The 24,650-nt window shown below is 41.4% G+C and overlaps 6 protein-coding genes across 10 annotated transcripts; 2 read left to right on the top strand and 4 right to left on the bottom strand.

Moving 5' to 3' along the window:
* The first annotated feature begins 2,274 nt into the window (after positions 1 to 2,274).
* LOC127243440 (uncharacterized) lies at positions 2,275 to 5,672 on the top strand. 2 transcript variants are annotated; one of them, XM_051263455.1, is made up of 4 exons: positions 2,275 to 2,528; positions 2,656 to 2,770; positions 3,355 to 4,307; positions 5,352 to 5,672. In XM_051263455.1, exons 3-4 carry the CDS (start codon positions 3,357 to 3,359, stop codon positions 5,355 to 5,357), a joined length of 957 nt encoding a protein of 318 aa, XP_051119412.1. In that variant the 5' UTR covers positions 2,275 to 2,528; positions 2,656 to 2,770; positions 3,355 to 3,356; the 3' UTR covers positions 5,358 to 5,672. The 2 variants fall into 2 exon arrangements, with proteins under 2 accessions (XP_051119412.1, XP_051119411.1); XM_051263454.1 differs by lacking the exon at positions 2,656 to 2,770 and having other exon boundaries at positions 2,277 to 2,528.
* Positions 5,673 to 6,247: 575 nt separating this feature from the next.
* Positions 6,248 to 8,200, bottom strand: LOC127243506 (polygalacturonase-like). Its single transcript, XM_051263564.1, has 3 exons — positions 7,484 to 8,200; positions 6,756 to 7,304; positions 6,248 to 6,647 (listed from the first exon to the last, which is right to left on the bottom strand). Exons 1-3 carry the CDS (start codon positions 8,027 to 8,029, stop codon positions 6,387 to 6,389), a joined length of 1,356 nt encoding a protein of 451 aa, XP_051119521.1. The 5' UTR covers positions 8,030 to 8,200; the 3' UTR covers positions 6,248 to 6,386.
* A 2,387-nt stretch (positions 8,201 to 10,587) lies between these two features.
* Positions 10,588 to 13,783, bottom strand: LOC127243399 (ATP-dependent Clp protease adapter protein CLPS1, chloroplastic). Its single transcript, XM_051263392.1, has 3 exons — positions 13,517 to 13,783; positions 12,996 to 13,140; positions 10,588 to 11,435 (listed from the first exon to the last, which is right to left on the bottom strand). Exons 1-3 carry the CDS (start codon positions 13,575 to 13,577, stop codon positions 11,165 to 11,167), a joined length of 477 nt encoding a protein of 158 aa, XP_051119349.1. The 5' UTR covers positions 13,578 to 13,783; the 3' UTR covers positions 10,588 to 11,164.
* A 351-nt stretch (positions 13,784 to 14,134) lies between these two features.
* Positions 14,135 to 17,378, bottom strand: LOC127243597 (kinesin-like protein KIN-8A). The gene is given in 8 exon segments (XM_051263688.1): positions 14,135 to 14,281; positions 14,691 to 14,922; positions 14,924 to 15,347; positions 15,350 to 15,425; positions 15,516 to 15,881; positions 15,960 to 16,044; positions 16,046 to 16,354; positions 16,482 to 17,378. Coding segments are annotated over 8 exon segments (2,277 nt in total). The 5' UTR covers positions 17,120 to 17,378.
* A 549-nt stretch (positions 17,379 to 17,927) lies between these two features.
* Positions 17,928 to 21,047, bottom strand: LOC127243612 (cysteine-rich receptor-like protein kinase 29). 4 transcript variants are annotated; one of them, XM_051263710.1, is made up of 6 exons: positions 20,439 to 21,047; positions 19,721 to 19,931; positions 19,405 to 19,642; positions 19,116 to 19,266; positions 18,655 to 18,695; positions 18,389 to 18,576 (listed from the first exon to the last, which is right to left on the bottom strand). In XM_051263710.1, the coding sequence occupies exons 1-6, from the start codon at positions 20,625 to 20,627 to the stop codon at positions 18,540 to 18,542; spliced, it is 867 nt and encodes a 288-aa protein (XP_051119667.1). In that variant the 5' UTR covers positions 20,628 to 21,047; the 3' UTR covers positions 18,389 to 18,539. The 4 variants fall into 4 exon arrangements, with proteins under 4 accessions (XP_051119664.1, XP_051119665.1, XP_051119667.1 ...); XM_051263709.1 differs by having other exon boundaries at positions 18,655 to 18,755; positions 20,439 to 21,046; XM_051263707.1 differs by lacking the exon at positions 18,655 to 18,695 and having other exon boundaries at positions 17,928 to 18,595; positions 20,439 to 21,038.
* A 1,116-nt stretch (positions 21,048 to 22,163) lies between these two features.
* LOC127243486 (protein PLANT CADMIUM RESISTANCE 6-like) lies at positions 22,164 to 24,443 on the top strand. The gene is made up of 4 exons (XM_051263530.1): positions 22,164 to 23,154; positions 23,432 to 23,503; positions 23,607 to 23,819; positions 23,949 to 24,443. The coding sequence occupies exons 1-4, from the start codon at positions 22,578 to 22,580 to the stop codon at positions 24,023 to 24,025; spliced, it is 939 nt and encodes a 312-aa protein (XP_051119487.1). The 5' UTR covers positions 22,164 to 22,577; the 3' UTR covers positions 24,026 to 24,443.
* Positions 24,444 to 24,650: the final 207 nt, after the last annotated feature.

Here is a 24,650-nt window from a genome sequence, read left to right as displayed (position 1 = left end):
ATCGATTGGTTGTCATACAGTGAGTTATCCGTGACAACCATTGCATCCCCAAAGGTAACCTTCACCCCGGAGCAAAGTTGTTTTGGGCCCTGCGGTCTATGATAGGTAGCGGGAGGCGCCCGATTGGTGTCTTGGGATGGCCTCGGGTGCTCACGCCGGAGGATTTGAACAGCTCCCTGCACAGTGTCATGATTAACAGTAGGGTCATTAGTAAGCTTACCCTGGGTGCGATTGTGGCGACCACGACAGCGGCGCCGAGGGGGTTGTCGGGACTCAATGGCGGCGGCAGGTGTCGGGGCCCCAGGGTTGAGGGAGGGGGCAGTGACACAGTATCAGGGCGAGGAACCACGGGAAGAGGGAGGCGGCTGGCTGTAACCTTGACCTGCAGTGGCGGGGGTGCAGCTTGGCGTAGGCAGACAGAAGCTGCGTGGACGAGGTGACGGCAGAAGGAACAGAAGCTAGGAAGACATTCATAGAGGACCTTCTTTTCGATCACGCCAGTGGCAAGATAAATCTCATAAGTATCAATGAGGGGCTTTGAGAGATCAACCTCCACAATAAAACGTGCATGGAAGCAGCGGCAATGGTTGGCAGCGGCTCCGGTTGGCAGTGGGGTGTCGACTTTTAGTGGGGAACGAATACCTAAAGCAACTACAAAGAGCATATCCCTGTGGTATATATGGAGAGGAAACAAGGGGAAGGTCACCCACACTGGAACATAGGGTGGCTCCTCTGAAGTTTTGAAGCTCGGGGTCCATTTGAGGATGCACATCGGGAATCCTTTGATGAACTAGGTCCCTCGGATCCACAGGCGAGTGTAATCAGAGGTGGTCATCAGGCGAATCGATATGCCTATGGTTCAAACGCTACAAAACAAACTTCCCTTGCAGACGAAAGCTTGCAAAGCCATCGGTAAGATCCTTCCAGGAAGAATAGCCATAAGAGAATTTACCAATCAAAGTAAACGGGTGGGTGGCCGCGTACCTGAAAGTTTCATCAATAGTAAAAGAAAACCACGGCGGCGCTCCCTTGCAAATCCATGTCCCGACAGGGGAGGGATGAGGTGCTGTCAGAAAGAAGAATTGATTTTCGTCATCATAGGGGGTTGCAAAGGCAGTGCCAGAGGTGACTGCCCTAGCAAAAGACTTGTGGGCAGATAGAGTGGTAGCACTAGTCGGAGGTGTAACTGCCTTGGTGGGGCCAGGTGACCGCGGCTGAGCACCGATGGCAGCCGAGGACGGCAAAGGAGACCGAGACATGATAAGCGGCGACAGTGGGCATCGCAGCTAGCGACGGAGCAAAGCGGTCCTCGCATGCGACCGCAACTAGCGTTCCAGTCACTGACAACGGGTGAGGCCCGGTTTCGGCAACAACACTGCTTTGGGTTTAGGGTTAAGGGTTCAGAGTTTAGGGTTTAGGGTTTTTATTTAAAAAAAAAAAAAAAAAAAAAACTATATAGTTATGGTTGCACTCAAAATGGGCTGCCTACGTACCCAAATAGGATCAAGCCATACGTAGTTCTACTGATACAAGCTATACAGTCCAAGTTAAGCTTAGATACTAGAATAGGTTAGGTAGTCTAAGTATCAAAGGCTAAAGGCAACATGCCTAAGGCATCAACACCAACCAAGCAACATTAAGTCTATCAATTCTAAGTAATCAACACTAAGTGTCCCAAAAAATAAATAAGAGTGTGAAGCCTATTACTTGAAATGGAAAGTCGAAAAATCATCTGCATATGCTCGAAGTATCATACACCAGTACAAAAATACTTATCTTTTTTACCTAAATTACAAATATATCATTACATATACAATTATTTTATATATAAAAATAAATAACAAAAATGTCAAAATTTCTTATATAATTTAACTAACTAATAAAAGATTATTTTTTTTAATTTAGTACAAAATTCCGACTCTTTTGCCCGGAACGAAGAGAGTATGAATTGGGGTAAATGAAAGGATACAATTTACTTTTATTTATTTTGTTTTATAAGTGGACATTTTATAATAAAATTAAACACATGTCTATGGTGGCTTTTTTTTTATTATTACTGTTAGCTTTTTTTTTTTTGTCTGTTGCTTTAAGGACGGTAGATGTGTGGGCAATGAAAGATCGATGGACGCTGAATAAGGACCGTAGATGTATGGGCCACAGGAGATCGATGGACGCTGAATAAGGACCGTAGAGGCTCCTCCATCTGTCCAGCCCGCTGTCGGCAAAGTATAAATCAGCACAGCGGATATTAATTAATTGACTAATAATAAAAATAATCCTGTGTATTGTACTACTTGATGAGATACCCTGAGGTGAGGTGGGAACACAGCACAACACAGAGGACACGACCGAACGGCACCACCCAAAATTCTACGCCACGTGCTCTTTGCAACTCCGGTTGCTTCCCCTTTTCTGTTCGGCGCTTGATCTTATGTCCTCTCCACACTCCACACTGATATTGTCATTCCGTCCCTTCATTCGTTTCTGATTTCCTTCCACCTTGCCATCCGCTTCAGCGCTTCATCTCGGTATAGTAATTTATCTACCCTTCTATTTATCTGTGATTGACATGCGTATGTGGCTTCATCCCTGCGGATTTGTTTTCAATTGTATGCTCAAATTTTGGTCTTTTACCGATCGGTGCATTTGGATCAGATCACTCCTCTTAGGACCTACGTTTGTTTTTGGAGGACAATCTCAAGTAATTGTGGGCATTGTTTGGTCCTGAGCTTGTTGGATGATGGATCTCTAGTCTTACGCAGCTACACACGTATACACATATATATACATACATATATATTATATATATATATTCGAATTTCTGATTTCATTTGCAATTGAAGTCTTCGAAAGATGATTTACAGGGCTGTGAATGAGAAGGGTGCAAAAATGGATAAAATCTGTGATCTTATCAAGTTACTTGATAACACTTGCCTCTGGATTTTGGATCTTTCACCTTCTCAAGTTTATTCTCATGGAATGAGCTAGATCTGCAAGAACTCTTGTTTCACCAAATATGATGCTGATGTTTCTTTAATAATTATTCTTGTTTGGGTTCCATTTTCTAGTTTGAACTTCCATTGCATAGCTAATGGGCCTTGACCTGACTCTATTTCACATTTGGAGTTCTGCTACTATTAAGTGGGATTGATCAATATATTAAAACTACTGTCATACTAGTCTCCCACAATAAAACTAGGGACTACAAATGCAGATCATGATTATCGCGCTTATTCTTTGCATTTTCTAATTTCAATTTGATATATGCTGTACGTAGCCCTGTAGCTTCACTGAACTCAATTTCTCTTTAGTTGGCTAAATTATGTTAACTATTTTAATTTCATTGCCTGGCAGTTATGGAATCCGTTGGTAAATCAGAGGTTATTGAGAGGGAAGTTAAAGACAGGGAACACAAGGAAGACAAGAAAGACCAAGAAGATGGTGGGTTTCTTGGAAAGGTTAAAGATTTCATCAGCGATATTGGAGAAAAAATTGAGGAGACAATTGGATTTGGGAAACCAACTGCAGATGTTACTGGGATTCATATTCCCCACATCAATCTTGAAAAGGCTGATCTAGTTGTGGATGTCCTTGTGAAGAACCCGAATCCTATTCCCATCCCTCTCATTGACATAAACTATTTAATTGAGAGTGATGGGAGGAAACTAGTTTCTGGACTTATTCCTGATGCTGGGACGATACACGCACATGGTTCTGAGACTGTTAAGATACCAGTTTGTTTGATATATGATGATATCAAGAGCACTTATAATGATATAAAGCCCGGAAGCATCATTCCTTACAAAATCAAGGTTGACCTCATAGTGGATGTGCCAGTGTTTGGTAGGCTTACTCTGCCTCTTGAAAAGACTGGAGAGATCCCTATACCTTACAAGCCAGACATTGATATTGAGAAAATTAAATTTGAGAAGTTCTCTTTTGAAGAGACTGTCGCCACTGTTCATTTAAAGTTGGAAAATAAAAATGACTTTGATCTGGGGCTTAATGACCTTGACTATGAGATTTGGTTATCTGATGTGAGCATTGGTTGTGCAGACCTTGCTAAGTCTGCTAACATAGAAAAAAATGGGATCAGCTACATTGATATTCCCATCACTTTTAGGCCAAAGGACTGTGGTTCTGCGCTTTGGGATATGATTAGAGGGAGAGGAACTGGCTACTCGATGAAAGGAAACATCAATGTTGACACACCCTTTGGAGCTATGAAGCTGCCCATTTCTAAGGAGGGCGGTACAACCCGCCTTAAGAAGAAGAAGGAAGATGGAGGTGAAGATGATGATGATGAGGTATGCTACCCTCTTATCATAAGTAAATCTGAGTGTGGTTCATTATACATAACCTGATATAGACTGGCTGGATATTTATTTGATGTCAATGCATATAAGAAATGTGAGTCGTAACTTGTTCTTTAGTGATAGGTATTAATATCAAAATTATGAGGGAATAAGTCACAGAAAATTTTACAACCTGGCATTGAGAGACAGCTTCCATGATAATGTTTGAATATGATTTACTCTGAAAATTGTGTATATCTGGAAACAAAACCACTGTACGGTTCCAATATCCATTTACTTTGGGGCATGAATTATGAATCTCTCAAATATTTGAGTGCCAGTGTGGTGAGTTGTGGGACATAATTGAAGTACCAATAAAATTTTAATTATGTTTGAAGTGATTTCTTGGATGACAGATTATCAGTTACTATGTTTTTTAGTGTTTACTTTTTAGGACAAAAATAATTATTAGAAGTGTCTTGTAGTTTTCTTTTGTATTTGTATTTCTGTGGGATATCTCTCACTTTTTATATATTTTGAACTCAATGCAAGACAAGACCTGGGACGGGAATTTGGTTAGGTTGGAAAGAAAGCATGCAAACTTTGTGTTAGGTTAGAACTTGGGTAAACCACCAATCCACCATATCCATCCCATTATCCTAAATGTTCCTAATTTCTTTGTGATAATACTTAAAAGAAATAGACCAGGGTTAAGAGATTTTTGTGATCTGACACGAGCAACCCACTGCAGTATCTTTTTCTTTTTTTTCCATTGAGTTTGGTAATCAACTTTATTCATGTCTTTCATACATAGCTACTCCATAATAGAGATTGTTAGATTAGTATAATGCACTATATTAGTTCACAAGCATGGAGCTCTATGGGTGCGTGCTTGTGAATACATATGCATATTGTGCTCCATTGGTTAATGGTTATGGTTCTCCCAAGGTTCATTAGAGTAACTTGATGGGAATGAATATTCATTGTCCTTCATATATTATGGATGGATTATTTCCTTATTAATGAGTTGGGCTGCGGCACTCTTTTCTTGTGTAGGATTGATGATTTTGTTCAAGCTGGGAGATGGTGCCTTCTGTAACGACTGGATATCTTATCTGCATTACTATAACATACACATGAGTTGCAGCTCATGTATTGGTCAGACTGTTGATGAGTCTGTGTTTGTTTAAGATTGTCTATGGTGCAATACTACTACATGACTTGTTGCTGCAGTTTACATGAGCAATTAGTTTGGTGATTCTATGGTGGGATTGCTAGTGGACCGAGATATGATTCTGATCCTTTCTTATTTAGTACTATTTGGTCAGACTGTTGACGATTCTGTGTTTGAATTTGAAAGCTGATGGAGTCTTATTATGTCATTTGGCTCAAAAGTTGAGCGTGGCCTTTTTTTTTAAAAAAAAGAAGAAATAAATTATATATATCAAATCAATAAACTGTCTTGATTTTGTCCGATAAAAAATTTTAATTCCTGAATCTTTCCCAAATATAAATTTTTTGGACTAAAAACAACCAAGAACCGCTTGTTGCAATCCCCAGCCCTGTTTCTTCCATCCTTAAATTAATTTACTCGAGAGTTTCAACCAATGCCGATTGCAGTGCATGCATACACTAATGCTGTTGGCTATTATTCTCACTCCTCTCACTCCTACATTCGACAAGATCTCTATGCCTTCCTCTTCTTCATCAAACTTGGTAAATTCCGCCCGTACTCATATCAACCCAAATTAGTGGGAGGGAATCACCAGCCCCCTTCCCTCCCAGCCCCACCCACCCCCCTCTCACATACACTGTATGTGTATATATGTGTATGTATATGTGCATTTATATGTATATAAACATACATGGATACATACACATGCAATGTGTATCCCAAATTAATATTTGTTTTACAGTAGCCTCAGCTCAGCATGCACGTTTGTCTCTATACTCTTACCGCAACAAAGTAATTAAGATTACGACCAAATAGGAAGTCAGTCTTGCCTTTTGGCCGGTTACATATATATATATATATGTATGTACGGAGACAGGCATACTAACATGTATGCATATAAATGTATAATTAATTAATTAATGCATAGAAAACAAGCAGCTGGAGGGTTGGATGTGGCCGAAGGAGGTGCCGGCTGCATTTGAGCAAGATGATTGTGCTGCTCTCTGACTCCGATTTTGGTTGTCGTTGTCGTCGACATCGTAGCTCAGGTTGACGTTGTCCAGCCTGATGCCGCGGCAGGGATTGGCCTTGCTGCACTCAAATTTGACGGCCACTTGTGTTGCTGAGGTGCCCCGGATGTCTCGGTAGGTAACACCGCTGATTTGCACACCGGATACCTGCAAAATTAATTAGCAGATGGAGATGGCACGAATGAAGAATATGTGTATAATGAGTGAGTGAGTGATGAAGCTGGATGACGCGCGGCGCGGCGCGGCGTGGCGCACCTGCAGCCCTCGCCCTTGGGGAGGACATGAGCGTGCAGCATCATTGCGGTGGTCCGGGCAGTAGTTCTGGTCGATGAGGATGGGGTTGCGCACGTGGTCCATGAGCGCGCGGTCGAAGAGGACATTCCTGACAAATCCCCTGCTGGGCCTCCCCCAGGTCTTGATTCGGAAGCCGTTCTGGGTGCCCCTGAAGACGGCATTCTCCACCGTCACGTTCTCCACCCCGCCCTCCTCGTACTCCTTCCCCAGGCTCCCGATGCTGATCCCGTGCCCCGGCCCGCACTCTACGCCCTCCACCCGCAGGTTAGCCGTCCCCGGCCCGACCGACACGCAGTCGTCCCCCGTCCCCACCCTCGCCTTCACAATCTCCACCCACTTTGACATCTGCACGTGGATCCCGTCCGTGTTGGGGCTCTCCCCCGCCGCAGCCACTTTCACTTCCTCCACCCTCACATTCTCGCACCCGTCGATCACTATGTGGAACATCTCACTGTTCACCCACCTCAACCCACTCATCACCACATTCCTCGAATTCCACAGCCCCAGAGTCTGCCAGCCAGCCAGCGAGCAAGCAAATATAATTAATTATTGTTTATTTAATGCACGCCTGTCCAATTGTACAGGATGCATGGCGACGGCGTGGTAGTAAGATGATCGATCAGTTGTGTACATGCATGTATGTATGTAAGTATGTAATTAAGTACTAAGGTGGGCAGGCAAGCGGGTACCGTGAGGCCGCTGGGACAAAGGGTGGCGTCGGCGGCGGATTGCTTGCAAGCCCAGAGGGCAGCACCTTGGCCGTCCAGAGTTCCGGCGCCCCGTATGGAGATGCCGTCTACTCCTTCAAATAGAAACCAGTAATTGCTGTTAGTATTACTATAGTTATGGCGGCGGATGGCATTGACGAGGGTGCCGTCGATGTGCAAGGTGATGGCTTTGTTGGCGCAGGGACCCTTAAAGTGCAGGGGGCTTTTGAGCAAGAATCTGCCTTGGGGTATGTGAATTGTGGATGGCTTCGTGGAGGCACAGGCTGAGGACCATGCCTCCACTAAGGAATTGGAATTAGAACTTGAATTAGAATTAGAATTTGAATTTGAATTGGAATTGGTGGCTGCCCATGCCATGCCGCCATCATCAACCTCTGCTCCCAAGTCCAAAATGTTATACGTGGCAGCAGCAGCAGCAGCAATGGGGATCAGCTGGTGCAGGAAAAGGTTTCCAGCCGTTGCGATCAATATTAGATAGTTAAGGGTGGTCTGAATAGTCACGGCCATGCTAATATAGATATGTGTATGTATATTCGTATGGATGGATGCAGAGGAATTTTGATATATATATATAATGGTGAGAATGTCAACAGTGCAGCTGCAGGCAGGGTAGCTGTTGTATGTCTGTAGGTGGTGATCGATGAGATGGAAGAGGGGATGCAATTTCGATAGCGTGGGTTGAGTCGTGGGGGATGAGTTAGTTGAATTGAGGCGAAGACACATGGGGCCGTGTGGTGGTATTTATAGTGGAGTTTGACTGAACGTGGCACACACGAATATAGAGATTCTCTCTCTCACTGTGTCTCTCAATAAGGTTAGAAACCTTTATCAGTTCGTTAATTATCCAAATAGAGAGGTAACTGATGTTCTGGTGGCCCGAGGGTGGACTTACGATCCTTTGTCTTATCGAATTTAATTTGCAAATTATTAAATTTGATGGGCTACCAGTTTTCATATTATAAATAAAATAAAATAAAATATACAGTTTTCATATTATAAAAAAAATAAAATAAAAAAAAGATAGAGAAGTAACTACAATTAATCTTAATTTTTGTGGATGGGATGTGAAGGAAAGGGAACGATACATGTTATAGGATGGATCAAACAGATGCATGCATACACTCACGCAGCAGCAGCCAAATCTTGGGAGTATAGATTCTGCAAACGGTGCAACGAATTGAATAAACAATGTGGACTATATGTATGTAAATATGATCGTGATTTTGATTGTGGATAAGATTGATTAATTAATGCATGTTTAGGAAGGATTCATTTTTACCATTAATAATCCATATTAGTATGGCAGTTGGTTGTTCCTTGGCTTATTACACAGAGCATTACTCGTTCTAGAGAAACCATGCACGCAGGCAGGTAGGCCGGCAGGCACGCATGAATAATAATTATTGAGGAAGGAAAGGATACCAATCATTATTATTATTATTATTATTATTATTATTATTATTACTACGTGGTGTGCGGGTGGTGTTGTTTAATAGTTCGAAATTGCATGTATTTTATGTGATATTTAATTGATTTTGATTGGATTTTATGTGTATTATTTATTTTCGATATACAGGAAAAAAAACAAATTTGATGAATTTGAAAATAAAATAAAAGAACAAAAATCAGCATTCCACAATGAAGTTGAAGGCCCAAAAGCCTAACTGCTACAAAAATATGGCAAAATTAAAAGAGAAAATGAGAGAGGGAGTTACACAGAGACGAAGAGGACGCCGTAAGCAACAGAAAAGATTTTATCTTTCTTTATTGTTCATGAAGTAGATATTTTGGAGATTCTTAACTTTTTTATTATCAATATTTATCTAATCCCGATAATAATATTTGTAATTGTTAGATTGATTTGATATTTTGGTACTGATATTTAAATTGGTTTGATAATCTAAAGTCAATTTAAGTATAATATTTGCAATTGTATTCACACAGGTGATAAACGAATTGAATAGTTTCTTATAGATAATCAAATCTAATTGCTCATCTGAGATAGTAATTGCTTAAAATTGAGTTTTTCTAAATTAGAATGCGATTATTTTTTATGGACATACCTATGTTTATTAGCTTAAGTAGAGATAGTTAACGGCGTACTTTAGTTATTTACACAAGAAAAAATTGGTTGTCAGATCTTATTATAACTATAACCAATTTATTGATAATTTAATGAACTAACTTATTGAATTGATAATAAAACACAACTGTATAACTGCATCATCCTCGAGTCATCCATCCTTTAATAACTAGTTCTTCGTTAATTTAATTATTTTGTTATTTTTATTTCATTAGACAATAAAAAAAAATTCCTTTTTATTTATTCGATTATAATATGAAAGAGTGAATCACACGGTTCAGACTATTCATTCATATGTATTGGATTAAATTGTGATCATAAAATACCTTGAGACCCATCATTGCATTGCCCCACCCCCCTCCATGCCCCACTCCCCTCCATTCTCAATACATGCGTCATTTGTGGATGGATAATTTTTAGCCCATTTTGATTATTATATTATGGCCTTCAATGGGGCTGCTCTTCCTATTAATGTAGGCAAAAGTTCCAATGATAATATTAATGATTCCTAGCATCCTCGATAAAAATGGGAATGGGATTGATTATCGCAATTATAATCATTAGAGGACAGGAAAATAAATATCACTACCGTAATTTACCGTAGAGGTTGTTTCTGTCAGCGTCAATTACTACTCTTATGGGTAGTTAACGGGACATGCTATACGAAAACCAAGCTCCAGTCCAGGCTCCGACATCGTAATGTTCACTGTATATTTTAGCCAGTCAAGTGCGCTTGAGGCAAGAAGTGCAGTGAGTTCAGTTCCCTCTGTCTGGGAGTTATTAAGGGTTGAGTAGGGCTCCGGGTTATAAAATACTCCTTCCGTCCCACGTATCGTGTCTGCTACACAGACATGTATTTTAAAAGGGATGTAATCAATAGAAAATAATTATCCAATAAGATTAAAGTGTATAATTATTTTTCAAAAAATGAAAGTGACATAGTATGTGAGACGGACAGACATAGTATGTGGAACAGAGGAAATAATAAGTAGAGCTGCTCCTGCTGTTCCAGGGAGAACATTCGTTTTCGAATCCATTCTTGCATCCCACCCTACTGCTCTTCTCTCTCTCTCTCCCCTGTCCCTCTGCGTGTACTGGGGTGATTGCAAGGGCAACCCATGGCTACCTAATGCATGCATGCATGCATTCAGGCTGTTGCTTACGATCGTTTGGCCTTTTGTTTGCACAATATTGATTACTACTCTTGATTATATGCTACCCTATCCTATCCTATAAAATCAAAAGCATACGCATCTGTAATTAACAAATAGTCAGTCTCTTGGCACTAGTTCCTTGTATTCTTCGTAACCCAGGGGTGGTGCATGCACTGCCATAGTAAATTCTGCTTACCATACTATAGTTACTATACTGATACACCAAACACATATGAAGAAGGTTGTCCTGAATAGCAGTCATTCGGCACTGCACGGCACAGCACTGCACTGAAAAATATGTAGGGTTCTCATGGTAATGTGGATGAACTATCCAATTTCCAGAGTAGCTTCCGTATGTACACGCCAACATATTTGTACCATTAGCGGCATGCGTGCATCTCCTATTCAACATCCCCCACCACCACCGCTGGCAGGCTCTATTGAGCTCAAAAGCCCATTACCTCTGAGTTGCATGCAATGTTCCTCTGCATCATCTTGACCGCATATTATCACCACAGACATTCCATTGTAGTGTGCCTCCTGCATTATATTCACAGCATTGTCAAGAGTCATTCCTGGTATAACCTTCATGAGCACTTGCACCACGTATTCTCTCTTGTTGTAATTGTCATTATGCAGCAGCACCCTGTAAGGAGGGGACATTTTCCTTGCCTTCCTGGAGATAGAAACAAAGGATTTTTTACTCATCCTTCTAAACAAGAAACATTGAATCTCAAATCTTGCATTTGTTATCATGACAAGAAACCCCTCAAAAATCATATGATACCAGCAGAAACTAGATGCAAACAAAAGAATTGCTGAGGTTGCTGACTGAAGGCCAAGCTTTTGTAAAACCAAATCAATTGAATCCGTTCAAACCGTAAAGCAACAATATGGTATCACATACTGCATAATTATTAAATGGAATTTTGGCATTATAAGTGTTTAGAACACAATTGGTTTGTAATAAGCATAAGCGCAAAAAGCTCCTGCCTCCAAACATGGAGAATAAACCAATACGAATGAAGCAATATTAAAGAATAATATGGAACACTTTTTAATGATACCAACTAACTTCTGGTGAAAGTTATTCATATTTTCCATTATAAGAAACTCCATAATGCCATGAACAGTGACAAAATTGATAATCAGACAAATGAAAGTAATATGGGGCAATAATCACACTAGCCAAGCCAGACGCTTGCTTGGTTTGATGATTAAATGGTGAGGGTCTTACAAGACTTATGGTAACATAAAATTAGGGAGATGTTAATATTCTAATATGGTGTGAGTTAAAAGCATCTACCTTTCCCAGTATTAAAGTATTAATCAAGTTGGGATAATGGAGGAATGCAAGATAATAGATGACAGTATTAAGGTATTCTGACTACAAATAATATGAGTACCGAGAATATGACCCATATAATTTCGTACTTCAGATACAAAGTAGTCATCTATATTATGTGACCATAAAGTCCCCATTCTGACCTAAAGGACAGAAATTTTAGGGCAAGAACAATGATGGATTGGAATGTTTAATGATGATAAGGTATGTTGAAATAAACACAGAATGAGGGTGGCTAAAATTAGAATGGTGAGATGACATGCAAGTATACAAGACTAGCCAAATTAGGTAATGTATACATTAGAAGGGAAATCAGGACAGCTCTAATAGGTGAAAAATGAGAATATAATGCAAAACAAGGTTTGGAAATGTGAGCATAAAACCTCCAGGCCCAATAAAATGCAGCGAAAATAAAAACTCGTCACTCCACATTAATAACGATAAGGAAAATTCCAAAAAAAACTACAAAGAAAATAGAAGAAACATATACTGTGAGTCTTAGATAAAATATGCCCACTTGAGAATAAATGCTTAAATGAAGATAATTACGACATTGATGATTAAGGATGGAATCAGCCAAGTACTACATAGGGAGTTTGATACGTTGTTTATGGGACTAGACTCCCCTTCAGCACTGAACATCCAAGCTTACTGACACTTTTTTTTTTTTTTTTGTTAGTTAAAAGAAAACCCCAGAAAATTATTGTGGTGAATCTGGACTAGTTAAATAGATAAACTGATTTTAAGAGTTACTAATGTAACACGGAATAAAACAAGCTTATGAAATGGTTTAGGGTGCAAGTCCGATATCTTAAGCTAAATCTTCATTGAAGTTAGTGCTCCAGCGATGCCATTGAAAGTATGGGCAAAAGTTTCAATATCCATCCATACCTCAAATCAAACTCAGATTCACGGCCAGGAGTGGTCTTTTCTATGACAGGTTTATCCAGAACCCCGCCACCTTTCCCAAGACCAGCAATCGGCATTGTCATAGAGGTATTTCGGTTGATCAATTGTTTGTGAAGCCATCTATCTCCTGTATGGTAAGAAGAACAGTTGCAGTAAACAGAGTGACCTAGGCAATACAGGGGCTCGCTCAAATATGAGGCTGTAACTATAGCATAAGAAATTGATTGAATGTATGTAGTACACGCAGCTGGCAATCCAAATCCAATATAGTGAATTTATAGGGATGGTGGTATTGTGTGTCTGGAACTGGAAGGAAAGATATCCCAGTTAGAGCACTTCATCAACATGGAATTGATTGGTTTCAACTTGTGAAAAACGTTAAGCGGAATGAATGAGTATGCAGAAGTGTTCCGTGTCTTCATCGGTAGTCAAAGTTCCTCCTCCTCCTCGAGGGGGGGGGGGGGGGCACAGGTGCGAGAAAGAGAAAGCGTTGAGCGAGTTACCAGATGGAGAGGGAGAGGGAGGAGGAGGCAAGCAGCCGCATCTGACGACGACGGTTTCCATATGCCGCAGCAGCCCTTAGCAGTTCCGGAGGGAAGCGGTGTCTGCAAAATCAAATCAATCGACAATCTATTCAATCCGAAACGCACCAAACCGTATGCTAGCGCTGCGCGCGTGACTCCGATTGCTATTGATATTATTAATTTATTAATGGTGGTTATGCTGCTATTGTGGTGTACGTGTGAGGCGACTCTTCAGTCTGCCTGCCCACCTAAATTGTGAGGACAGAAAAACATACAAAAACTAAAAAATCTAAAGGGATCTACTCTCCTTTTTTTTTTTTTTTTTTTTTTTTGCTGTTTATTTTTTAAAGCTCTCAAGTCAAGAGAGTTCATACGCTTTAGCTCTCTTCTCTCCCTTCCTCATTCATCACATTAGTCCACGACATTCTGATTCTTGACCGGTAGGCATTCTCCTCTTCCTCCCACTTTTGAGGAGCGGCCTAGGAGAGCTACTTCAGATGTATGGAATCCCACCACAAAGTTTTGTTTTCCAAGTGTGACATTGAAAAGCGGGCTTCTCCTTTGCTTTCGAGGTCCCTTTTTTGCCAGTGCTGCTGCTTATCCGAAAGGGTTAATAGTGGCCTTATCTGTGTCCTTTTTGAGGGCAATGGACATGTCCTCTTGGCTGCTCAAAGTCTTGGATTGGGACCTCGTCTGACGCAGGCAGGTAGGCATTTTGCGCTCCATTCCTTCTCTGTGGGATTTCTTGATAGCACAGAAGAGTCAAGGATGATACAAGATAAGAGTTGAATCAGGTTGTGTAATTGCTGTAATTGGGGAGAAGAGACAGAGGGCGGGCGTCAGGAAGAAGGGTTGTTCTCCGAATTGAGGTTGGGGTTGATTTAAAATTTTGGGTTGTTCATTGGGCATATAATGCAATGTAATGAAGGCAGTTGCTACCGACGGTAATAAATCATTCGCTCCTCCCCCAACAGTAGCATACTTTGGCTAATTGCTTTCCAACGATAGATTCAGCAAACTGCCATGCACCCCCACCCCCCCCCCCCCCCCCCCCCACCACGTAAGTTGGACAGGATGGATTGGGAAATGGGAACACGTAAATTTATGCATGCACTACTCCTCTTCTTTCTAGGAAACAAGTAAACACAACTACCTGGGGAAGCATGGAAGGAACTGCTGCTGCAGTATGGCTTCTGGTCTTTCTTACAGTTAATTGCACTACTGAAGGACTGGTTGCTGTTGCTATGTCCCAAAAGCTGCGTTTTCTGACAGTGGAAGTGGTGGGTGATGATGACGGTACAAGCATCTTGTTTCGGGGGCTTTTCATCAATCCACCACCACCACCGGTTGTTGCTTTATTCTTCTGCATCAAATGAGCTTTTGCTCGCCCCAGCCGCTTCACCACCGCCTAGCTCTGAAACCTTACTTGAAAGCTCACAGATCAGTTCATCTTTTTGCTTTATTTGCACCGCAAAATCCTTATTAATTCTCTCAATTTCTGCCTTCAGTGCCCTTACAGTTTTTGCCAGTTCTCCTAACATCTCATTTTCCACTCTTCCATTTAATCTTGGTGAAAAGCAACCCCCTCCCAAGAAAGAAGGTTTCAGCTTCCTTTTTCCATCGGTCTGATCATGAGAAGATGGAGTAGGGGATAAGAAAGCCGCAGCCTTTAACGGGGTTGGTGCTGCTGGGGATAAGAAAGCCGCAGCCTTTAACGGGGTTGGAGCTGCTGCTGATGCCAAGGTCTGCGCTTGGATTGTCATCAGCTTTTGGTGCTGCTGAGCCAATTCCATTCTCAACTCTCTGTTTCCTTCTCCAACTCCAACACTAACCTGTCCTGATCTGTTTCAGAATCTGGTTTCAGCTTTTCCTCGTGTATGTCAGAGACCTGCGCAGCATCCTGCTTTTTATAAACCAAAACTTAATTGTATGTATGTATGTATGAAGGGCAATAGAGACACGGTGAAGCAAGACCAACCTTGATGCAGATCTGTTTGGCTCGGTCTGCCCAATGAAGTGTGTTTTGAGTTTCTGCAAAGGACAGGCTGCTGGGGCTGATGTTTGCAATCATCACTGTGATGCAGGTGCCACCAAGGGAATCCTTGAGCAATTGAGTGAGCTTGGAATTGCGATATGGTATGTGCTTCTTGCCCTCCGCAAGGGCATTCATGCAGCTGCTCAAGGCAAGGAGAGATTTATTGATGTTAGCGCCCTCAAGAGACCTAAGTGTCCTCTGATCTGTTGCCAGAGCCCTCTCCGAACCAGCCAGATCAATGAGCGATAGCTTTCCTACTGCATGGGCATCATTATTCAAACCATTCTGCGCTTGGTACCTAATCACAACCTGAGATTGCATTATGCGGATCGAATAGACAATTATGTAAGAAGGATAGTTTTACAGATAGCAGCTGCTGCTAGCTACCTGCAGAATTGCATGAGACCTTGACGAAGTTTCATTGGCACGTGTTGGTTCCATTGTCCGATTTAGATTTCCTTGAAGAAGAAGAAGAAGAAGAAGAGTTAAAAGAGGTACCCACCTGCTTATCTTCTCGAAGAACAAGGGGCCTGCCAGGGGACAGTAAATCTCTCACAGTTTCATTGTAAACCTCAAGGTATGAGAAGTGAACCACATGGTGCCCTTGCCCGCCCGAGCTCCTCAGCCTGATCTTGTTGAAGAGATCGTTGATAGCCAGGATCATCACCCCTGGATTCTCCACCGTACCGAGCATCGTGTATGTCTTTCCAGCCCCCGTCGCACCGTAACAGAACACCGACCCATTTCTCCCCTTCAAAACAGCTTCTACAACGTGTGCTGTTCTGTGAAAAGTTGAACATAACTCACAATCTAGATTGTTTGTATCATCTTATATACAAACATTAAGGAAACTTTGCCCAAAATGTTCATGATGGATAGCGAAATGCCAAATCTTCATGAGCAACTTACGTGGTGGAATAAATTTGGGGCTGCGAGGTGGAGTCTGGAAATGAAGCATCAAAGGTGAGGTGGCGGCTGCGAGGCCTTTTCAGTCGGAGATAATCCTAGTCCTTGTCATTTGAGATTTCTGTTAGGCAAACATCCCTCTTATTTACGACTCTGACGCAACACTTGGATCCTGCCTCTCTCTCCTTCCTCGTCGTAGGCCTCAGCCGCACGAACACCAGAATTCGGCCACGACTGGAGCTCTCTAATTCTGCGGCATTCTCCTCCTCCTTTTTGGGAGGGCCCAGTGAGAGCTTCCTGGCCACTTTAGGTTGATGAGCTGCCACAAAGTCGTTCTCTTTGAAGACGTCGGACCCTGAAGTCGGGCGTGGCGTCGCATGAACAATGTTTTGAGAAGAAACAAGACCCATCACAGTGGGTTGGGTGGAAAAGTGTGCTTCTTCTTTGCCTTTGAAGAGGGCACTTTTGTGCTGCTCATACAAAAGGTTTAATGCCCTCATCTTCTGCTTGAGGGCATCGTCATCCTCTGGTTGACGACATTGGTCGGGGGTGGAGAGTGGTTGGGTTCTGCGTGCTGCTGGTGTAGTTGGATGGCTTTTCTGTTGGCTGCTCAAATCCTTGGACCTAGTCGATACAGGCATTCTACGGTCTAGACTTTCTTTGCGGGATTTCTTTCTTGGCAGTAGAGAAGAATCAAGAACGATGTAAGAGCGAGCCCCAAATTGGAGTTGGACCAATCAAAGGAGAGAGGGGGAGAAAACTTAGGGGGTGCAGGTGCGAGAGAAGATGGTGGTGTTACTGTAAATGTAATTGTAGTTGTAATTGGGGAGGAGCAGAGAGGAGAAGTGGAAGAGGAGGATGTAGAGAGGGCGAGGAGGGTTGTGTGTTTGAATTGCTAAATTGCAGTAGGGGTTTGGGCGGGTTGGCGTTGGCGTTGGCGTTGGGTTTAAATTTAGGGTTGGGCATTTAGGCAACAAAGAAAGTGCGTGCAGCTGCTGCTACTCCAGGGGATAGTCCAAAGTAGGGTGGGTGGTTGTGCAGGAGGGCCAACTTCAACGGTCGGTAACAATAAAGCATTCATTGAGGAGTGTTTGTATGATATTTTAAATACACAGTTCGTCCTTTTTTTTTTTCTTAAAAATATTAAATTAAATATTTTTTTATATAATATTAAAATTAATTTTATATTCAAAATATCACATCAATATCTATTTATTATTCAAATTTAAAATTTTTATTCTTTAAATCTCAACTTAAAATTCAACTCCCAAACAAACACAAAAGATTGGAACCTCCAGCCGGCGTCGGTGTCGTCAACTAAGAGTTTTGAACTCAGGTCTTACACCAACTAAACCTTGAGGATGACTGGATGTATTTATTTATTAAAATCGAATAAGGATACTTTGGTGCCGATGATCCATTCCATGCTATGGTACAGCCCCATGCGTCTGTATAATAATATGTATACTCTTTCCACTCGGCGGGAAGAAAAAAAGAAAAAAACACAGAAAATAAAGAAACCAACCTACCCAATCAAGGGTCGACGACACCCATTAACAACTCCCTCTATCAATTTTTATCGCATCTACTACGTACGTATGTATGATGTATGGTCATTCTACCTTTTTACCCAATTGTATTCATAAGAAATATTACTACTAGACAGAGCGGGCACAATGCATGTCAGTAGTCAACACATGGTATCCTCTATCTACCTATCTGCCTTCATCTATGGACGAATAGGACATTGAATTTGTAGACAAGTCCTCCGAAAGATTATTTGTTGTTGTCGAGACCTTGGCGGTGGCACCCATCGTCACCGTGGCTGTGCTGCCGGCATACGCATTCTCCGTGAAAGGATTAGAGGAGGCGGTTGTCCACCCTCCCACACGCCCGTGTACCGCAGGTTTCCCAGGCCGTGGTAGAGTGAATGAATCACTTGACAGCATGAGGTGAACTGCATGCATCTCCGGTCTCTCCACAATCCTACCTTGACAGCACAAGAGTCCCAGCTGCACGCACATTGCCATTGCCGCCTCATCCTCAACACATCGACCTGCCTTAAGGGTTGCATCCACTACTTCCAGCGCCCTCCCACCTTCAAATAATTTCCAGGCCTATCAACAATAAAAAATCAAACAAACAAACATTAAGGATCAAGGATCAACCAACCTACCATGACCATGACCATGAATGCTTGGGGCGGGGAGGGCATTTCTGCAGTTGACATGAAGTAACAGCAGTGCAAGTCACACTAGAGAGCACAATAGTATAAACCTAGATCAAACCACAACTGTTTAGCTATCAGGTTAAAATCATGCGCATAATCGAAACCATATTAAGCCAACTGTTATGGATTTTGTAGCTGCTCAATAATGATGGTATACAGTATAGAGTAGTCTATGACTGAAGTGGCTGTTTCCGGTGCCAATCAAGCCAGTTCTCATTGCTCCTTGACTTTATACACATTAGCAACTTTAGTGCAACACTTCTTTAAGATACCAATTCTTTTTAACCCTCTTGGAAAACACCTTCCCTAAATAGTCGAGGATTTATATCACCACAAACCCACACCCAGACACACTATCTTGACTGAGGAAGAAATTGCAGAGAAAAAGAAACCGCATTGAGTCTTACAAAATTCAGCAGGTCGGCCTTTTCAGAACCAAGCGAGCGATCATGATTCTTCCTTCCACTAACAATCTCCAGAACCAGGATTCCGAAACTAAAGACATCAGTCTTCACGGACAAGTATCCACGCATTGCATACTCAGGAGCCATATAACCGCTGTTTTCAGCAAAAAGCAAGAAAAAAAAAAAAGAAATCAAAATTCTTGCCAATATGAGGGCAGGAAGATGGAGCTATACTAGATGTAAGGGAGATGACTTCAGAAAAATTGAGACAGATGGATAGGTAACTGCTTACAGAGTTCCAGATATCTTAAATGTGCTTAGATGAGTCTCGTCCCCCGGAAACAACCTTGCCAGACCAAAATCTGCAATTTTTGGATTTAATTGATCGTCGAGTAAGATATTACTGGCTTTGATGTCTCTATGGATGATTCTTTCCGGAGCTTCTTCATGCAAATAGAGAAGACCTCTGGCAATACCCTTCACCATTTGGAATCTTTTTGCCCAGTCAAGAAGTGGAGATTTCTTTCTATCTGAAAATGAATGTTATCATTTTCAATATCTTATTCACGATCAACATTCATCGCATGCAGAGCCAGGTAGGTCCATACCAAAAAGAAAGTAGTCGAGACTCCGATTGCGCAGATACTCGTAGACAAGCATTTTTTCAGGTCCCTCCACACAGCACCCTAGCAACATGACTAAGTTCTTGTGCTGTACCCTCAGCAACAATTTGACTTCATTCGTGAATTCTCTCAGCCCTTGTCTTGAATTCAAAGACAACTTCTTGACGGCAACCTCCTGACCATTTGGCAACAATCCCTGAAAGAGAAGCCAGCCAACCTTAATACTTAAGCATGCACAAGGAGATGAAAGCATTGATTGGTAGCCTCCCTCCTGTGTAGTTGCAGGAACGGGGAAAGCCAAAACCACTGGGGATTCTTTTATTAGATATACAAAAATGATGATACAGAAAGCAATAGAAGAAGAATTATTCATGTATCCTGCTTGTCTGGACCCACCCTCGTGGGCATCACAGTGGGGAAACAAACAAACAAATTGAATAAATGTAGGTAAAAGAAAAAAAAAAAAAAAAAAAAAAAAAAAAAAAAAAAAAAAAGATCAGTAATTGATTATCTGTGATCACAAGCAGACTGATCCCCCTTTACGAGTTACGACCGCCGCCAAATTAAGAACGGAGCTCATGGATGGAGGGGCATTTGGAATGGAAACCTAGCCAGCAGCCTAGCTTGCTGGTAAGGATAAGATGGAGTTCGGAGAGGAAATTAATTAATTAATTAATAAAATTCAAAGAAATTGATGATAGACCTTGTATACTGGACCAAAGCCGCCGCGACCAAGCTGGTTCAAGTCGGAGAAAAAATTAGTGGCAATCTGCAACGCCTCGAGCTTGAAAAACAAACCGGAAGAATCTTGGTGAGCGGCGTCGTCCGTGGGGGAGGCATCGGCGTGGTTGGCTCTTCGTAGGCAGGTGCAGATATTGGAAAGGATCCCCATTGGGGCGGCAAGGAGAAAGCTCCAGGGGCTTTCCCCGGAGGTAAGGCCACAATCCAGGTTGATCGTGAGTGAATTAGCAAGACACACACTAAGAGAGAGAAGATCGTGGAAATGAAGGGGGTGTTCAATGAATGGTGAGGATTGAGAAACAAGAAGATGAAAAGACGCCGGCGGCGGCAGTGGTGGAGGAGGGATAGTTGACCTTGACCAAGTGGAGATGGAGGCTGTAGGGGAGAAGAAAGAAGAAGAAGAAGAGGAGGAGGAGAAAGGAAGTGGTTGGAAGTCAAGGACGTCAAAGGCTCTGGATGTGCCGGCTGCCTGCGGCTGCTGTTTAAGGAAATGATGAACAATGTCACCAACACCAGTCAAAAAGACGTTCGCGTCGCGTGTGAATTGCCTGTGGACCTAGTTTGCAAACAATAGATAACGGATTAATCAATAGCTTGTCGAGAATACCAGGTGTGTGTATTGGTACCCTCTAAATTATTTATTCACGGAACAAAATATTTAGAATGCTTTCATTTGAGGTTTTCAATTTTCAATAATAAAATACTATTTTTTATTTTTTTCTACTTTTTTAAATTTGTGTATGATCAAATATATATATTACCATACATCTTCAGTCTAGAAAAAACATTCTCAAAAAATGTAAAATCACATATACGTAGTTTAATTATTTATTTAAAAACAATTTTAAATAAAAAATATCTTAGCATATACTAAAATACAATCAAATGCGTCACCAGGTAAACATGTAACTATGTTTATTTGGTTGTTGTATGAAATCATTTTAAAATAAAAAAAAATTTATTTAAATTTTTGTTTAAATAATAATTTGATAGGATGTTTTATAAAAAAAATATATTTTTATTAAAAATGGTATAAAATAAATAATACTATTGAGTTTGATTTAAAATGATAAAAGAATAAATCATCTACTAACTCATACTATTTGTCATATTATATACATATATATATATAGATGAAGAGAGAGAATTAGTTGTTAGTTCATATGCGTAGATGATTAATAAAAACGAAATTAAGTCGGGTTTTGCGAGTCAACCAATATTGTCTCCACGTATTCACTATTAATTAATTAGTTAGTTATATATGAAATTCATCGTCTCTCTCGATCCTCTACCTATCTATGTATCGATCTATCTGTCTATCAATGGCCACAAAAGTCAAAACTTGGGATTGCCAACAACAGGAGGCAGGCCAGCTTGCATTTTAATTTGATTTTGTCGTCGCTATACATCCCACACACACACACACACACGGAGGGATCTCAGCATCGCCCCTCCTTTCCTCTCTCACATCATCACATATCCACATATAGATAAATAGGTATGTATCTATAAAGTCTGATAAATATATACAGCTGCGGTCGCCTTATATGCTTAATTGATGATATAAAATCAATATAATGAGATATTAATTACAAGTAGTTTGTTGAACTCCCTGACTTGCTCCCATAGTCCATATATATTTGCATTTATATATATATATATATAGCTGTACACTGTATCATCATCGTCATTATTGTGATTATTGTTATTGTTTTCTGGAGTTAGGAGGACATATATAGTTGGGTTGGGTTAATATGTGCTTGCCCTTGACAGTAATTGGGTTGGGTTAATATGTGCTTGCCCTTGACAGTAATTGGGTTGGGTTAATTGAGGTGCAAGCAGTGTAAATGAGAACTAACTCGTCGGTTGCTGCTGTAGGCATATGCATGCACGCAATGCATTCCGAGAGAGAGAGAGAGAGAGAGAGAGAGAGAGAGAGAGAGAGAGAGCTACAACGCAGTAGTATTATTCTTTGTTTTATATATAGAGGGAGAGGGAGAGGGAGCAAGCGAGCGAGTGCAGAGCTACAGATTCCTCCATCCATCCGTCCATCAGAAATTAATTAAGACTTAACATCAGATCAGATCGGATCGGATCAGATATGGGACGGGTGGGAGACAACGCCGGCACCCCTTACCACCACCACCGCAAGGACCAAGATCTCTATGAACCACCACCACCACCACCACCTGCGCACAATTTTGATTCTAACAAGAAGAGCAGACCTGCAGCAACTCAGGACTCTGTTGCTGCGTTTCCTCCGCCTCCAAATCATGATGAGGATGATCATGAGGATCTTTTTAAGACTCAGGCCTTTCCTCCTCCTCCTCCAGATCATAATAATAGTAATCATTATAATCACGGCGGTGCTGTTGTTGTTGATGATGATGATGATGATGATGACCTCAATAAGACTCAGGCCTTTCCTCCCCGTCGTCGTCGTCAAGATCACATGATGATGAGCACCACCACCACCCACCTGCAGCCTGCAGCTCTCCCGCCAAGTACTCGGCCACCTGCTGCAGCCCAAACTAATAATAATTATATCGGGATTCCGGTGGGTCATCCATTCACTGCTGCTGCTCCAAATCCAATGCTGCAGCAGCCCCCCCTTCAACAAATCCCCAATCAACCTTGGAAGACACATCTCTTTGATTGCATGGCCAACCCCCAAAATGGTATGTGCGTACTAGCTCAATTAATATACGTACCGGTATTGTTAATTAATCCCTTTTTGTATCTATATTTCATCATCGATCAGTAGCTAGCTAGCTAGCTAGCTTGTATGAAGTCACATATATATCTAATATATAGCTGTTGATCTTGTTGTTGTTGTTGTTGATGATGATTATGATAATATTAGTTACACCATCGATCTGCTGATAATCAAGTGATATATATATATATGTATATGTATACACGTGTGACTGACGACTGTCCTCTCGGCCACCTCAGCTCTCATCACAGTGTTGTTCCCATGCGTGACATTCGGGCAGATTGCAGAGATCGTGGATTCCGGCACGACATGTAAGTACGAAGCTAGCAGCCAATGAGGTAGCTAGGGGCAAATGATTAGTAATTGATTGATCAATTAATATATATATATATATATTGGCATATTATCTTACAGCCTGCGGGACGAGCGGGATGGTGTACGGGGGGGTAGCATGCTGCTTGGCGGTGCCGTGCGTGGTGTCGTGCGGCTACCGGAGCAAGATGCGGGCCAAGTTCGGGCTGGCGGAATCCCCCGCGCCCGACTGCCTCGTGCACTGCTGCTGCGAGTGCTGCGCTCTCTGCCAGGAGTACCGGGAGCTCCACGCCAGGGGCCTCGACCCTTCCATTGGTAATTAATTATATTGGAACATACCTCCATCCCTACATACATACTACATCTCATTCATTCATTAATTAATTGGTTGATTGATTATTTCATTCATTCTTTTACTGCTACTGCTGCTACTACTACTACTAGGATGGGCTGGGAACGTGGCCAGACTGCAGCAGCAGATTGGCATGATGACTCCTCCCATGCGGCAGATGATCGGGTGATGCATTCATTAATTAGTTATCTTTATCTTATATTGCTCTCAAATCTCTATATATCATATATATATATAATATATATATCATATATTTGCTCATATATGCTGCTGCATGCTTAATTTCCTCAATATTTCCAATCCACTTCCATCTATATATGTTATCTAAATTCTGCTGGTATGGAGGGCGCTTATTGATACTATATAATATGCTCTAATAATTACAAACATCCAGTACTATACTATACTTTTTTTGTTTTTTAGGCTTTGTCCTCCATTTGTCTACGGCTGGTGACCTTAATTAATCAAGGAACAGCAGCCACACACACTTATATATCTATTCATATATATATATGTCTGCAACAACATGGTGAAGACTGTATACTTCCCGAAAATAAAAGTTAAAATTAAAATAAAAATAGTCGGTGTTCTAGCTCATCGAAAGTTTCCATGTAGCTAGTTATATCAATAACCTTAAAAACAAGTTCTCATTAGCTCTGCAATACTGGCAAATTAAACAACCTCAAGCTTAATGATATGCAAAAATATCAATCTATTGATCAAAAGTACTTGCAACATCAAATATTGCAGTGACCCGGCTGTGAACTATATATATATATATATGTGTATATATG

This window comes from Andrographis paniculata, unplaced genomic scaffold, assembly GCF_009805555.1.
Source record: "Andrographis paniculata isolate CXL003 unplaced genomic scaffold, ASM980555v1 Contig95END, whole genome shotgun sequence".
In the NCBI taxonomy this organism is placed as follows: Eukaryota; Viridiplantae; Streptophyta; class Magnoliopsida; order Lamiales; family Acanthaceae; genus Andrographis; species Andrographis paniculata.
Note: the sequence above shows the minus strand (reverse complement) of the source record. Positions and strands in the feature narration are given on the sequence as shown.